General features: G+C 41.5%; 1 protein-coding gene across 2 annotated transcripts in view; it reads right to left on the bottom strand.

The window, feature by feature from the left end:
- Positions 1-4,379: 4,379 nt before the first annotated feature.
- The window catches only part of LOC122540482 (trypsin-like), a 32,374-nt gene continuing 19,017 nt past the window's right edge, over positions 4,380-17,736 (bottom strand). For both annotated transcript variants that reach the window (XM_087980190.1, XM_087980189.1), the window contains exons 3-6: positions 14,012-14,162; positions 13,765-13,906; positions 11,117-11,383; positions 4,380-9,691 (exon numbers count right to left, since the gene is read on the bottom strand). In XM_087980190.1, coding sequence (XP_087836316.1) covers positions 9,542-9,691; positions 11,117-11,383; positions 13,765-13,906; positions 14,012-14,162 — 710 coding nt within the window. In that variant the 3' untranslated portion in view covers positions 4,380-9,541. The remainder of the gene's footprint in view (positions 9,692-11,116; positions 11,384-13,764; positions 13,907-14,011; positions 14,163-17,736) is intronic.

Below are 17,736 nucleotides of genomic sequence, written 5' to 3'. Positions count from 1 at the left end.
ATGAAAGATTATTGGGAATATGCAGGAATGTGGAGTTAAAGTTAAAATCAGATCAGCCACAATCTTATTGAATGGTGGAAAAGGCTAGAAGGGCTGAATGGTCTCCTCTTGTTCCTTGTATGTTTCACTTCTTTCATATGTAAATCACAAAACTTTTTTAAAAAAAAGTTACATTCTCAGGTTAACTGTAACAATTGGTGTTAACGCAGATAAGATAGCCAGCCCCCTGTGTTCCCTGTCCGTGCCATAATGTTTACACTGATTCTAATCTAAAAAGTGAGTTAACAGAGTCTCACATGGATTCATGCAGTTTTAGAGCAAAGTACAATGTAACACTGCAAGTACAAATTCACCTCACAAACGTATATGTGTGCATGTGGGATTTTGTGTGTGTGTGTCTGGGGTGGAGGTTAATGAGTTTCTGTGAGAGAGAGAGAGAGAGAGTATATGTGTGTGTGTGAGTGTAAAGTGGTCTAAGTCTGTGAGAGGGTGTGGGTGTGTGTGTGTGTCAAGGATGGGGGGTTGTGAGTGTTTGTGAGAGAGAGTGTATATATGTGTGTGTGAGTGTAAAGTGTCCAAGTCTGTGAGAGGATGCATGTGTGAGTGTGGGAGTGTGTGTGTCTGGAGGATTGTGTGTGAGTGTTCTGTGGGCGTGCTTGTGTATAGGAGTGTGTGTGTGTATAGTGCAATGGTGATCACCTGTAGTGTGACATGAGACACTGCAGGTCACACTACAGGTGACCAACATTGCACTATACACACACAACATTCCTACGCATGCACGCGCACGCAGACTATATATATATATATATATTTATACACACATACACAGGCAATCTTTATACACAGACATGCACACAGACACTCACACACACTCCTACAGACACACACACACTCCCACACTCACACATGCACCCTCTCACAGACTTAGACACTCATACACTCTCTGTTACAGACACTCACAAACCCCCATCCCAGAGACACCCACACACACACAAAAATCTACATGCACACATACACATATACGTTTGTGGGGTGAATTTGTACTGGTCAGGACCACGCGTCCCCAACAACCCACCCTCCCGTCCTGGCACCTTCCCCTGCCACCGCAGGAATTGCAAAACCTGCATCCACACCTCCCCCCTCACCTCCATCCAAGGCCCCAAAGGATCCTTCCACATCCATCAAAGTTCCACCTGCACATCCACCAATATCATTTATTGTATCCGTTACTCCCAATGCGGTCTCCTCTACATTGGGGAGACTGGACGCCTCCTAGCAGAGCGCTTCAGGGAACATCTCCGGGACACCCGCACCAATCAACCCCACCATCCTGTGGCCCAACATTTCAACTCCCCCTTCCAGTCTGCCGAGGACATGCAGGTCCTGGGCCTCCTCCATCGCCACTCCCTCACCACCCGACGCCTGGAGGAAGAACGCCTCATCTTCCGCCTCGGAACACTTCAACCCCAGGGCATTAATATGGACTTCACCAGCTTCCTCATTTCCCCTTCCCCCACCTTACCTCAGTTCCAACCTTCCAGCTCAGCACTGTTCCCATGACTTGTCCCACCTGTCAATCTTCCTTCCCACCTATCTGCTCCACCCTCCCCTCTGACCTATCACCTCCTTTCCCACCCCCATTCACCTATTGTACTCTTTGCTACCTTCCCCCACCCTCCTCTCTGACCTATCACCTCCATCCTCACCCCCATTCACCTGTGTGTGTCTGTGGGCGGCACGGTGGCACAGTGGTTAGCACTGCTGCCTCACAGCGCCAGAGACCCGGGTTCAATTCCTGCCTCAGGCGACTTTCTGTGTGGAGTTTGCACATTCTCCCCGTGGCTGCGTGGGTTTCCTCCGGGTGCTCCGGTTTCCTCCCACAATCCAAAAATGTGCAGGTTAGGTGAATTGGCCATGCTAAATTGCCCGTAGTGTTAGGTGAAGGGGTAAACGTAGGAGTATGGGTCTGGGTGGTATACGCTTCGGCGGGTCGGTGTGGACTTGGTGGGCCGAAGGGCCTGTTTCCACACTGTAAGTAATCTAATCTAATCTAATCTAATCTATTGTATTCTTTGCTACCTTCTCCCCAGCCCCACCCCCTCCCATTTATCTCTCCACCCTGGAGGTTTCCTGCCTCTATTCCTGATGAAGGACTTTTGCCCGAAACATCGATTTTCCTGCTCCTCGGATGCTGCCTGACCTGTTGTGCTTTTCCAGCACCACACTGATCTAAACTCTGAATTTGTACTTGCAGAGTTACATTGTACTTTGCTCAAAAACTGCATGAATCATGTAAGACTCTGTTAACTCACGTTTTAGGTTAGAATCAGTCTAAACATTATGGCACAGACAGGGAACACAGGGGGCTATCTTATCTGCGCTGACACCAATTGTTACAGTTAACCTGAGAATGTAACTTTTAAAAAAGTTTTGTGATTTACATATGAAAGAAGTGAAGCTAACATGATCATTCTAACAGATGAGAGACTTAACAAACAATCAAGCTATTTTTCAATGTATAATTTCAGTTACATCACACTGTAAACTTTTGCTATAAATTCTGTGTCTTACAATTCTGTACTCCACAACCAGCTGATGAAGGAGCAGAGCTCCGAAAGCTAGTGCTTCCAATTAAACCTGTTGGACTATAACCTGGTGTTGTGCGATTTGTAACTTTGTACACCCCAGTCCAACACCGGCAACTCTAAATCATGACTACTTATCTTCAAGAGGCCTTTTGCACAGCTTCCCGACGTCAAACAAATTCTGCAGCTCTCAGCTGGAGGGTTTCCATATTGCAAAAAGCCTGTGTGTATGGAGCTGCATTTAAGGAGAATCACAATAGGTACATGTGGAAGGAGAAGTTGATAGGGTGAGATGAGGAGGAGTGTGCCATGACTAATTGGGTTGAGTTGCTTGTTTGTATCCTGTATAATATCCTTTAATAGCTGGTTGTGTGCTGCTGGTGCTAGGAATTCTAGTCCAACAAAGTTCACACTCACACACAGTCTGAGTGACTCCCTGGGAGCAAAGATAAATTCGTAATAGCAGAGAGCCACAGACATTTACTGTTAAATTAGCATCTTCATTGCAACAAGATGTCATGAAATACAGGATTTCTGATTATTCCTAACAAAGACTTCAACAGAATCAAATGTTCTGACTGAGAATTGCCATGTAAAACCATGTCTATGTGTAGAAACAGACCCAGGAACATAAATACAAACTTCATTAAAGAGTCTGACCACAGGATATAAGAGTCTAATTGGGATTTGTTTTCTCTGGAGTTGAAAAGGCAGCTTTATATCAGATGGATCTCAATATTGATCTCGGAATAATCCTTTGAAATCTGCCTGTTATAATTTCAGTATTCCTAATCAAGAAGAGCAATTTCCTAACTCCCAATCTTGTTTTTAATTTATCTGCCACCTTTTTCTAATATATTTTCATTCAAATTCAGTGCATTTCTGTTTTAGCACAAAGAATATATTTTTCAATTGTAAGTTGCATCAAATAACTGCCTCCAGCCCCATGGTGCCATATTTAACTTATTCTGCCATTCCTTCCATTCTATCTCCATTGTTACAAAACCTCTCCCCAGCCAGGGGCTGGTTATTGCTGCTCCCCTGCCCATTACCTTCTGCTGTGTTTATTCTGTACCAACCCCTCTGCCCCAGTCACTGGCACCAATCACTGGCAGCCACAAATACGGCATGCTCTCAATTTCTTCTCATGCCGCATTTGCCTCAGTGTGTGCCAAAAAAACCCACCAACAGTCTTACACCTTGAACTTACAGATCAGAATACTGAGGTGTGGCAAAAATTGAGGAATTTTATCTTAGATGATTTTGCATTACAGGACGAGGTCAGCTCTTTGTAGAAATGAGTGTAGAGAGCTCCTGGAGCACTGATCCCAGAACTGAAGCTGATACTGAATACTTGAGATCATGTAATATAGTTATATTACAGTGTTTGTATTGATGCACATACTGCAGCCTCACCATGCAGTAGGATTACTTACCAGGCCAGTAATCTGTTGGTCACAGTAAAGCCCATGTATATCAATCCGCTGTACATTTGAAAATCACACCAGCCTGTTTTTGCAGTCTCTCTCTGTTCAGACAATCCAAGTCAACAACTTTCCATTCACTGGATAGATTGGAGATGTTTTAACTATAAATTTTACTTTTAGAGAGAAGCCCATCACCAAATTAAAGTGACATTGGCAGAGTGTAGGGACACACACCATCAGTGGTCTGTTGGCTGGACATCACAATATAAAATTTCAGTCTATGCTCAGAACTTCTCACAGAAAGGAATTTATTGTCTTTGTATTTACGTATACAGATTCCAATTAATTAATCTTGGCACTTCAGTGAATGTAAGTACTGCCATCTGTCAGTGATTAATGTGAAGTTCACACTTGCCTCCCATCTTTTTTGTAATTTTATTTCTTGGACCTGCTTTTACATTAGAGCTTCGCAATGTTTTTCTTTGTGCCCTACAGACTCGAGATAGTTTTATCTGAATGATTGGAGATGATTGTCTGAGCAGGTAACTATGAATATATTATCTACTGCAATCTTCAGTGATCTGGGCCAGTTCTACAACAATGATTCCTTTAACTATTAGAAATAGATTTGATTTAGAGAAAACAGCTTCCTATTTCTGGTCTATTTTCAAATAAACCTTGTCAATATTTAGGGTCCATCCATTTAGGATCATGCATGAGGATCATATTTGTGAGTCTGTTCTTTCCTGGTGTTTGTGAATCCAGATGCCAGTTTGATTCATTGTGTTTGAGAAAGAAGGGAAGGAGAGAGGAAAACACACTAAAACAAAGTTTTCCTGAATGCTTGGAATTTATATTCCAAATAAATTCTTGCAAACTAAATAAACAAAATGGAAAATACAACAGCTGTATCAAGTCATTATTCTATTCATACATTTGGTGCTTTAATTTGAGTAAACTACTGTAGTCGAAGCAGATGCAAAAGACAAACAGAAAAAGTGGTACACTTGTTTAGTCATTATCATAGAATATACTTGAATCGTTATAAAGAACAAATATTTTGAACAAGGGCAAGTAAATTCAAAAGAACTATCTTCTCATAACAGACAATGAGTGATGTAAATGTATGCCACATCTTCTAGAGATAGAAAATCTTTACTTTGTTATATTTTTTAGACCACTGTTCGGTGATAGTTTGGTCTCAATCCTAATGTCTTGCTTGAGGTTTATTCTCAGTAGTTGTGGGATACAATGTGAGTCAGCTCTCCAACATCCCACATAAACCCTTTCTGGTTTCAGTCCAACCAATTGAACAGCCAGAACTTGACCTCATAAATGAGAAACTAGAGAACTATTTGGAAATTGTGGTGAAATAGTCAGATTTTTTCATGCCTTTAGGGGTTGGGATAACTTGCCTTCTAATAGCATTTGCTTTTACTGGGGGGTTTTAGAAATGGTTAACATCCCACAGCTAGACCTGGTATTGGGGAATGAGCCCAGCCAGGTGATTGAAGTTTCAGTGGGGAAGCATTTTGAAAACAGTGGCCATAATTCTGTAAGTTTTAAGCTTGGATGAAAGTACTAAATTAGGAGAAGGCTAACAATGACAATATTAGGCAGGAACTGGGGAATATACATTGGGAGCAGCTGTTTAAGGGTAAATCCAAATCTGGCATGTGGGAATTTTTAAAAGGGCAGTTGATTTAGAGTTCAGGACCAGATGTTCCTGTGAAAATGAAGGATAAAGATAGCAAGATTCAGGAACTTTGGATGACAAGAGAAATTGAGAGCTTAGTCAAAAAGGAATAGAAGGTATAAAAAGGTTTAGGAAACTGAAGTCAGACAGACCCCTCGAAGAAAGCAGGAAAGAATTTAAGAAAGGAGTGAAGAAGGCTAAAAGGGGACATAAAATCCCAAGGCGTTTATACATATATAAGGAGCAACAGGATAGCTAGGGAAAGGATAGGTCAACTCAAGTGAATTTATGCATGGAGCTGGAGGAAGTGGCTGAGGTTCTTAATGAGTACTTTGCATCAAATTTAAGAAGGCAGAAGGACATGGTGGATGATGAGTCTAGAGAGGGATATGTTGATATTCTAGGGCATGTCAATATAAAAAAGGAGCAGTTGCTGGGTGTTTTTAAAAAGCATTAAAGTAGAGAGATCCCCAAATGCTGCGGGAGACAGGTAAGGAAATTGCTGGGGCCTGTGTGAAAGCTTTGTATCCTCGTTAGCCGCAGGAGAGGTCCCAGAAGACTGAAGAATAGCCAAAGTTGTTCCTTTGCTTAAGAAAGACAACAGAGGTAATCCACAAAATTACAGGCTAGTGAGCCTTATGTCAATGGTAAGGAAATTATTGGAAAAGCTTCTTAGGGATGAGATTTACTCCTATTGGGAAAATATGGATTTATTAGTGATAGATGGCATGGCTTTAGATTAGATTAGATTACTTACAGTTGTGCAGAGAAGGTCATGTCTCACAAACTTGATTGAGGGTTTTGAGAAAGTGACGAAGATGATTGATGAGGACAGTGTGGTGGATACTGTCTATATGGGTTTCTAAGGAATTTGACAAGGTCCCTCACGGCAGGCTTATACAAAAGATGAAGTCACATTGAATCATTGGTGTGTTGGTAAGATGGATACCAAGCTGCCTTGATCATAGAAGACTGAAAGCAGAGCTAGAGGGTGTTTTTCTGACTGAAGATCTGTGACCAGTGGTGTTCCACAGAGTGTTGGCACCCCTGTTGTTTGTAATATATGGAAATGATTTGGAGGAGAATGTAAGAGGTCTAATTATTAAGTTTGCGGATGGTATGAAGATTGGGGTAGCTGTGGATAGTGAGGAGGATTGCCAGAGGATCCAGTAGGATATAGATCAGCTGGAGACTTGAGCAGAAAATGGCAGATGGGCTTTAATCTGAACAAATGTGAGGTGATGCATTTTGGAAGATCTAATACAGGAGGGAAGTAGACAGAACCCTTAGTAGCATCAACATACAGATGGCAACACAAGTAGATAAGGTGGTCAAGAAGGCTTATAACATGCTTGCCTTCATCATTTGGGACTTTGAGTATAAAAATTGGCAAGTCATATTGTAGCTGTATAGAACTTTAGCTCGGCTACATTTGGAATACATGGAAACTCGATTATCCGAACGTAATGGGCGGGCACTATTTTGTTCAGATAATCGATTATGAACAGTTCTGGTTGTCACACTACCAGAAGGATTTGGAGAGGATACAACAATGGTTTACCAGGATGCTTCCTGGTTTGCAGAGTAATAGCTATAAGGACAGGTTGGACAAACTTGATTTGTTTTCACTTGAATGCTGAAGGATGATGAGCAACCTGATAGACGTTTACAGATTTATGACAGGCATGGGTAGAATGCAGAGTCAGAGTCCTTTTCCCAAGATAGAAGCATCAATTCATTGGGGGACATAGGTTTAAGGTAAAATCAAGTAAGTTTAAAGGAGATATAAGAGGCAAGTGTTTTTTTACACAGAGGGTGGTAAGTGCCTGGAATGCACTGCCAGAAGTGGTGGAAGTGGATACAATAGTAATGTTTAAAAGGAATCGTGACAGATATATGTCTCCACAGAGTATAGAGGGATATGGACCATGTAGAGGTATAAGGGTTTTAGTTTAAAAAGGCATCAAGTGTCAGCGCAGTCTTGGTGGGCTGAAGGGCTTGTTCATGTGCTGTACTGTTCTTTGTTAGCGATCAGCTGAGATTAATGTGTAGTTCTAAATTAGGTACAGAGATCTATGTTTTGCAAGTTGCATTGTTAATGTCACTGGATTAAATATTATTTGGAATCATATTTATGAGGGAGAATTTCTACATGCAGGGAACACCTCACTGGAAGGAGAAGATCTGCAGCCTGCAACTGTCTGTCAATACAGTGAATGAATGGAACCTCAGGCCTGGATCCCACATTTCTCTCAAATGCATGCTGTGACTGTCACTGCCAGTTAGGGATAAAAAGCATTGAATTATTCATTGAGAGTGATAGTATCCACACTGATCTCATCTCAATAGTAATGGGGACTGGATTATGTGATATCCTGTGTTTCTGCAAGTGAAGTAGAGAGCAGGGTTGGGAGATCCTTAAAAGGCTCTCTGAATTACTGATTATCAATAATACTATTTGCCTATTTTAAACAAATTAGATGTCCAATTTGGCTGTATTTAGTATATTGTGACAAGACTGTATTTACCTTATAAATTCTAGTGTTGGCTGGAGGTAGTTGAATCTTATTGCAGTTGGACTATAACTGCATTTGTGATCGTTGTTCTGGTCTGAGGCAGATGGCGAGGGAAGACTTGTCTCCCCGTGTAGGAATCTCGGAGTGGGGTTTGGATGGTGAGGGTGAGGTGATCAGGAGGTTGCCAAAATGCAGAAGCTCCAGCTGTTTTCAGGGAGCCATCCACAGTTTAAACTGTAAGGGGGACTTATTAATAATGGAATCAAAAGCTTAATCAGTTCACCAGACTGATTCCTGGGATGGCAGGACTGACATATGAAGAAAGAGTGGACTTGTACTCACTGGAATTTTGAAGACTGAGTGAGGATCTCATAGAAACATATAAAATACTGATGGGACTAGACAGGTTAGATGTGGGAAGAATGTTCCCAATGTTAGGGATATCCAGAAATAGACGTCTAAGATTTAGGGCTAAGCCATTGATGACTGAGATGAGGAAGAATTTCTTTGCTCAGAGTTGTGAACCTGTGGATCCGTGAGGTGAGTTCATTAGGTGTATTCAAGAGGGAGCTGGACGTGGCCCTTTGGCTCCAGGGATCCAGAGGCATGGAGAGAAAGCAGGAGTGGGATACTGAGATTGCATGGTCAGCCATGATCATATTGAATGGTAGTGCAGGCTCGAAGGGCCGAATAGCCTACTACTGCAGCTAAATTCTATGTTTGAGGATAGGAATGACCTCAAAGGTTCATCCAGGGGTCCAGCAGAACAGAGTGTAAGATCAGGAATAATGCAGCCTGGATGGGTCAGAGAGCATAAGCATTAAACCCATGAGATCAGTGCAGAGAGTCATTCTGAGGAACTGCAGGAGAAACAAAACAACCCAATGAAAGACAAAATGAAGTTAGCTGGTGTAAAATGCAAGCAGAAAACAGCAAAAGAGCAAGTTCATAATGATTGGATTATGTCATAAAGACTGCCCAGCTCTTTCCCAATGAGAAAAGGTTTGTCATCAATTTTTCACAAAGGAATTCTCACTTGAACCTACACAAACTGATTGAACTTTCTATAAATTCCTACTGAACAATTTCTCTGAACGATTAACTCCTTTGAAGTCAAATCAATATTTGTTTATAATTCGAAGATCAAAATGATTGTATATTCAATTAGAGAAGAATATGGTTGAATAATTGATAATTGGCCCAAAAAAACAGAATGCTGAAGTATTCTCTGGATTTAACATAAGCAAAAGACTAATTCGATGGCAACTATAGTACTTTTAGAAGTAAGCAGGAGCGGTAAATGGCAGATAGTTCTCAAAACCTTGCTATTTTATTTTGAATCCAATTTCTGTACTTGCCTACTCTTGTATATACACCTGGATATTTGTAATGTGCACAACTAATTCCCCAGGACACAATTCCTTCAATGACTCCATTACAAATCAGTGGTCCTCCAGAGTCACCCTGTTGGGAAAGAAATGAACAGAGAAGAGTCAATGAAGAATTTTTAGTTTGATAATATCACTTTTTCCCTGTTGTATTTCATAACAAAGCAAATGTAGTCCTCAAGTGAAGGAGAATTAGAGCAGATAAATAAGCCACTGGGATTCAGAGAGAATTGAATTTAAAATCACACAATTTGTCTTTTTGTTTGATACATTTCCAGCTGCTGTTGTCATGGAATCCCTACAGTGTGGAAACAGGCCCCTCAGCTCAACAAGTTCACACTGGCCCCCTGAAGAGTAACTCACCCAGTCCCATTCCCCTATATTTACCCCTGACTACTGCACCTAACCTACATATTCCTGAACAGTATGGGCAATTTCCCATGGTCAATTCATTTAACCTGAAAGGAGACAACCAACAGACATGGGGAAAATGTGCAACTCCACACAGACATTCACCCAAGGCTGGCATCAAACCTGGGTCGCTGGCGCTGTGAGACAGCTGTGCTAACCACTGAGCCATCATGCCACCCTTGTAGCTTATAGGTTTGGAATGAAATGTAAACCTGACATAATGCAATGAAACCTTCCAGGCAGTAGTGTTACTGCAGGAAAAATTCAAAATAAATATATGTAATCTTCTCAATGTTTGGCTGCTAATATCTTATGAATTTTATATCAGTATATACTGCTTTGGCAAGGATTAAACAAAATTCACTTTCTATTTAGCATTATATTTAATATATTTAAAGGTTCCCAGTTTTATTTTCTTCCTATTCCCAATGTTTTCTTTCTATCCGGCAGTTTAATGAGCACAGATTTTCTTGGATGCATTATCCTAGTGGCTAGTCCTTCATTTATAAGGTTACAGAGTGAATGTTCTGTCATTCTACTGAATATCACAAAAAATGAGAGATTCCTCATTTAACACATATTTTTCAGAACAGCCCCTTTGGATGTCCTACAACACACCCCTAGAGCAGCCTTTACTTCAGCCTAGGCCTATTAGCCCAGAGGTAGGGACACTGCTATTGCACCACAAGACCTTTTAGGATTCCTTAGTCAATGTCCACAGCGCGCTAGTTTTGGTTAACTGTGGAAAACCTGGATCAATCTCCCTTCTTAGTATAAGGGTATTGAGCTGGATTGTAAAATCCTAAACACCTTAGTTCATTTGAGGCTATGATTGAAACCAGAGAACTTCAGGTACGTAAAGTTTTTGGATAATGGGCCAAAAAGATGCAGTATTGTTTTCTGAGGAGGGATTTGCTGTATACATCCAAAACCTACATTACTTGAATCCCCAGATTAAGCTGATTAAGTTTATGATACCAATTCCAGCTTTAATTGAATTATTGGTCCACAAATAGTTCTAGTTGGTATATTATTGTGAACAGCGACAATACTTAGGAGGATAAATATAAAGAGTTACAACTAGCCATACCTGACAAGAATCCTTGCCTCCTGCCCTGTAGCCTGCACAGATCATGTAGGGATGCACTCTTCCACCATATGAAGAAGGTCGATTGCACTTGTAACGAGGAATGATTGGAACCTTCACTGCCATAAGTACATCAGATAGACTATAACTGTAAACAGTGGTGACTCCCCAGCCAGAGACTGTACATAGGGTATTTTCACGAACCATTTTATCAGTAGATGGAATTGATACGAGGTTGATATATGCATTCCGTTTTGCTGGTCTATTCAACTGATAAAACAGAAGTGTTACATTTGATGTGCACACAATAGATTTGCTAAACAGGTTTATTCAAATATTGGTCTGTAATATCAAACACATTTTGTGTTGTAATGATAGTGTGTGTGCATTTATAGAGTGGTGACCCATTTTGATACATCTTCTATTGTGACCCACTTCCATGGATAAGGAGTAGATGCTCTTCTAACATATTCCTTGGAATTTAAAAAAGACACACTGTCTCTGACAAAGGTTTTCCTTGTACTGTTTGGGAATGGTTTTGTAGCATATCAGGGCAGCAACATTTACATCTTATTCAGCCTTCATCAGCAATTTTCTTTTAATCCAAACCTTTACGCATCATTCAGTCCACACAAAAACATCTCAGTAAGTGTTTTCCTCTACGTTTACCCACTATCGCACCCTTTCGGAGCCTCATTATGATTCTTGGCAATTACATACAATTACATTTGCAGCGTGGAAATGGGCCATTTACTCCACAAGTGTGTGCCTAACAGGCTGTTGGTAGTAATTGCAATGTAACTATGAACAAACAACAGTTCATTTGTCATTTTATCAACAATAACATCCGAAAGGAAATCTTCTCATTTAGTGTGCAATGTGGAATAACATGACCAAATCATTCACACTGCTGTCCAGAACAAATATCATTTTCAGCAGCATGACCATCTGAATCTGTAATTTTCCTTTCCAATTTTGGGATGCTTTAACCAATTGCAACAAAGGTGAGAGGCACAATCTTGCAGGAATAAGGCTGGCATTGGGAACACAGAGAAGAGCCCTCAGTCACTGGGGTTCTGCCTCTGTTAGAAAGTTGAAAAGAATTCCAAAGTAGGAGTCACTTCTTTTGCCTATTGCGTACAATCCCAGTGTGATCTCCGATTGTATCTGGACTACTGAGGAAATTCCAGTGGGTATGGTCCTAATTCTAGATCCAGATATGATAGGGCCTGAGAACAAAAGTAAGCATTACTGTGCCTCAAATCAGGAAGGAATTAAGGAGCTGCTGCCAGTATAATAGGGAAATACTTCCAACTGTATTGCATGGCCACAGGAAGTGGTCTGAATCTGAAAGTGCTTTACAGCCAACAAAGTGGAAACATGCAACCTTCAATTTGGACCTTTAGCATACACCTGAGAGTGAGGTCAGGCCTTCATTTGACACCTCATCCAAAAGACAGCATTCTGAACAAGGATTACATGGAGAGGACATTTCCTCTTGTGCGGCAGTCCAGAGCTAGGGGGGTCACTGATTTAAAATTAGGGGTCACCCTTTTAGGACAGAAATGAGGGGAAACGTTTTCTCTCAGATGATTGTGTGATTTTGGAACTCTTTGTTTCAGAACAAGGTGGAGTCATTGAATATTTTGACAGTGGAGGTAGATTGGAGAACTTAGGGTGATTTGGGTAAAGGAGAAAATGAAATTAAAAACACAAAAAGGTCAGCCATACTCTTACTGAATGACAGAGCAGGCTTGAGGCATGAAATGACCTACTTCTGTAGCTCATTTGTATGTTCAGGCAGTGCAGTATTCCTTTAGTACTCTGCTAGAATATCAGGCAGTGCAGTATTCCTTTAGTACTCTGCTAGAGTATCAGGCAGTGCAGTATTCCTTTAGTACTCTGCTAGAGCATCAGGCAGTGCAGTACTCCTTGAGTACTCTGCTAGAGTATCAGGCAGTGCAGTATTCCTTTAGTACTCTGCTAGAGCATCAGGCAGTGCAGTACTCCTTGAGTACTCTGCTAGGGTATCAGGCAGTGCAGTATTCCTTGAGTACTCTGCTAGAGTATCAGGCAGTGCAGTATTCCTTTAGTACTCTGCTAGAGTATCAGGTAGTACAGTATTTCTTTAGTACTCTGCTAGAGCATCAGGCAGTGCAGTATTCCTTGAGTACTCTGCTAGAGTATCAGGCAGTACAGTATTCCTCTAGTACACTGCTAGAGTATCAGTGTTGAGGTGGGTCTTGAACCTACAGTGTTTTCTCTTAGAGGTTTGAGTGCCACTAACAGCCACAGCTAACAGACCAATATCCTCCTTTCTGGCATAGGATTTGATCTCTGGCGAAAGGCAGACTCTATAACTGTATCAATGCAGGCAAGGGTCACTTGAATCTATTTTTAAATATCTGTCCTTGGGACTCAGTCAGGGGGAAAAAACAGAAGCTGATATTTTATTCTAACTGAATATCAAAGGGATGTCACAGAACTTGCACACTTGGCAATTTAAATTGGAATGGCGGTCTGATTCAGGTGAGCACATGCCCTCAGAACTGTCTCATGTTTTGAGACACCTGATTTTCAAACACATTTTTATCTGCTCATGTAAACACACCAACACTTGCTACTTAATGTTATACTTCCACACTACTTACTTTCAACAGCATGATATCATGCCTGAATGTTGCAGGTTGGTAGAAAGGAAACATTATAAGTTTGATCACTCTGTAGAATTGTTCATTGCCATCTGACCTGGAAAGGCTATGTTCACCCAACACAACTGTGATGAGATATGGACTGGAACAGAAAAACAACCACATGATTTTTTAATTTTTAAAGTATTTTATAATGCACTTGTTACTTTAAAACAGACATTGTAATTTATATTTGTAAGCAACCTACGGTTTCACACAATGAGCTGCTGACAGGATCCACCTGGGATTAATTAAAGTTCCACTGCAGTAATGTACTGATCTTATCTGTAAGGAAGCTTGATACGGGATAGAGTGAGGGACAACTTCAGATCCTCCAATGATCCTGTCTTCAGCTAGACCTGAGAAATTAAATTAAATGTATTTTTAAAATTTTAGGCCTGAATTCTTGCTTCCAGGCTGGGGAGTTGGGTGATTCCCAGCTCCACAAACCCACCCTGGAAAATATGCCCTGGACTCTTCTTCTGAGGGATGATGAAAATGGGAGTCAGTCCAGCCAACCCTGGGGCAAGCAAAGGGGTTGTTGGGTACAGAGGCTGACTGGGCAAACTGCCAGTCTCATTTCTCCATCATTATCAAAGCAAAGTAAGAATAGTCCTTGGCCTACATCCCTCCCACCTCCAAATCTCTACACACTTGCCAACGCATCCATCTCATCCAGCCCATTCATCCCCTCCATATCACTCCATTCATCCCATGGTCAATTACAGCTCTATGTCAACTTAGTGCCAACACATGTCAACCCATGTCCCCACACCCACTGCCCTTTGTCCTTACATACTCCATGCCAACTCAGCCACCATAGACAGACTTCAGGACCAATGCTGAAATTAGATGCTGCTTTGAAGTGCCTTTTGATGAATTCATTTTCTGAACAGCAAAAAAGCTAACTGATTAAAAAATCATGTCACCGTATTTAAGTTCCTTTACTCCATTTTAAAATCAAGCATTTGTATTCAAAGGTCTAATTCATAGATTTTATATGCACTTGGAACTGTCAACAAACTGTAAGTTGGCAGGCACCTCATGGTGATAATGATAGGCTGTGAAATCACTCATGCAGCACTAATCTTGTCACAATAGATGCAACAACCCATAGAGTGAAACAGTAAACCCTGGTATTTTAGGACAGTTATTTCAAAATATGTAAAGGACAAAAGATTCACAGCTCCCTTTGACATTTTTCTAACAGCTCAAATGAGTTTAGCACTCTATAAGTACCTTCATATCTAGTTTCAGCAATCCCAAAGACGACCTGATGTCTTCCAAAGGTATCAAGGATCATATGCAAAATATTTCTTTAGATGTTCAAATGGTATCCCATTTCTCCAAAAAAAGTAGTAACTTAAGACCTCCTCCTACCATGTCTGAAGGAGGACTGGTAGATCAGGTTTGGGACATCCCAGTAATAAACATTACTTTAATAAATGCCGTTTCCTCCATGTACTGGGGATGTGAAAGTTACAACCACCCATTGTTTTCTCCTACCCCTTCCCCTGCAAAAGGGGATGGTGGTCAGTGTTCAGGGACAGGACTCCTGGATTTAGGTCTCTGGTGCCTTCAGGGCTTAATTAAGACGAGGGCCTCAAGTTGCAACACAGTTTGTGGCTCCTAGTAGTTTACACTGTTATGGGATGTGCCAAGAGTCCACATAGTCTTAAAAACAACATTTTCCATTAAGTCTGTATCTCAAAAAATAAATAATTGGAAACTTCATCTTGTCTACTTCAACCCATATTCCAAACTTGACTTAATATTTTACTTGAACAAACTAAAACATATGTGGAATAATAAGTAAATCCTGAAATAGTACAGAAAAAACCACTGTTGGAATCTGAACTGAAGTCAGAGAATACTTTAAAATGCCCACCGGATAAATCTGCATTTGGAAGATATTTCAGTTCAGCCTCTTAATAGAATGGATGGAATGCTTCCCCCCTCCAAATAATTATGAACCTCTCACTCTCTGATGCTGATCCCTCGATATCACTCCATTCATCCCATGGTCAATTACAGCTCTATGTCAACTTAGTGCCAACACATGTCAACCCATGTCCCCACACCCACTGCCCTTTGTCCTTACATACTCCATGCCAACTCAGCCACCATAGACAGACTTCAGGACCAACGCTGAAATTAGATGCTGCTTTGAAGTGCCTTTTGATGAATTCATTTTCTGAGAAAAATGAAGCAATTACAAAGTGATCATTTCATTTTAACTTGTCACTTTTAATTTGATTACTCAGTGTTGTGAATATTTGAAGACATCATACTCAAAATTATGGCTGGAATCAGTAATAGCTCACTCCAATCCATTGTTTGGAAAGAACTAGAACGATATAGTTACACAATTTGAAGTAAAGACTTGATTTGATTTGATTTGATTTATCATCATTTTGTTTTGTGAGCAGTACAGGCAGACCATAGCAAACAAGGACATACAGATGATAAGGTGATTAGACAGAGTGAGGCCTACAAGGTTACACTGCACAGGAGGGGCACAAAACCAAGATTGACATTAGATTTGAAATTTGAGAGGTCCTTTCAGCAGTTTGATGACAGCAGGGAAGAAGCTGTTCTTGAATCTGTTGGTACGTGTGTTTAACCTTTTGTATCTTCTGCCTAATGGAAGAGATTAGATTACTTACAGTATGGAAACAGGCCCTTCGGCCCAACAAGTCCACACCGCCCCGCCGAAGCGTAACCCACCCATACCCCTACATTTACCCCTTACCTAACACTATGGACAATTTAGCATGGCCAATTCACCTGACCTGCACATCTTTGGAGTGTGGGAGGAAACCAGAGCACCCGGAGGAAACCCACGCACACACGGGGAGAACGTGCAAACTCCACACAGTCAGTCGCCTGAGGCGGGAATTGAACCCGGGTCTCTGGCGCTGTGAGGCAGCAGTGCTAACCACTGTGCCACCGTGCCGCCCACAGCGTTGGAAGAGATTATAACCAGGATGGGTGGGGTCTTTGATGATGTTGGCTGCTTTTCCATGACAACGAGAAGTGTAAATGGAGTCCATAGATGGAGGGTTGGTTTGTGTGATGGTCTGGGCTGTGTTCACAATTTTCTGTAGTTTCTTATGGTCCTGGGCAGAGCAGGTGCCGTACCAAGACATGATGCATCCAGCTAGAATGCTTTCTATGGTGCATCCATAAATGTTGGTAAGGGTCCTTATCAACATGTTGAATTTACTTAGCCTCCTGAGGAAGAAGAGGTATTGACTGTCACACCTACATGGGAGGTCCAGGACAGATTGTTAGTTATCGTGACTCCTAGGAATTGACAATGTCGACCCTCTCCATCTCAGCTCTGTTGATGTAGATAGGGGCATGACCTTCTCCTTTCTTCCTGAAGTCAGCGATCATGGATGAAGATGTTCAGTCACATCATCAATCCAATCTAGAATACTCCAAGAAAGATACCAAACGCAATACATTAACTCGCTTTCTCTCTCCATAGATGCTGCCAGACGAAATAGGAGTAAATTACCACAGATGCTGGAACCTGAACTGAAAACAAAATCGCTGGAGATCACAGCGGGTCAGACAGCATCCATGGAGAGAGAGCACACTAACATTTCGAGTCAAGATGATTCTTCAGAGCTAACATGAAGTGTGGAGGGGGCAGCATCTATGCAATCATTGGGGGGTGGGGAGGGGGGTGGAGTGCTGGAGGAGAAAGGCTGCTGATAGTGCAGATTAAGTGATTGGAACGGGAGAATGGCTGGACCTAAGACCATAAGACATAGGTGTGGAAGTAAGGCCATTCAGCCCATCGAGTCTACTCCGCCATTTAATCATGGCTGATGGGCATTTCAATTCCACTTACCCGCACACTCCCTGTAGCCCTTAATTCCTTGCGAGATCAAGAATTTATCACTCTCTGCCTTGAAGACATTT

This window comes from Chiloscyllium plagiosum, unplaced genomic scaffold (genome assembly GCF_037043375.1).
Source record: "Chiloscyllium plagiosum isolate Xiang-an unplaced genomic scaffold, Cpla_swu_hap1 HiC_scaffold_37, whole genome shotgun sequence".
In the NCBI taxonomy this organism is placed as follows: Eukaryota; Metazoa; Chordata; class Chondrichthyes; order Orectolobiformes; family Hemiscylliidae; genus Chiloscyllium; species Chiloscyllium plagiosum.
This window is presented reverse-complemented; position numbering and strand designations above follow the sequence as displayed.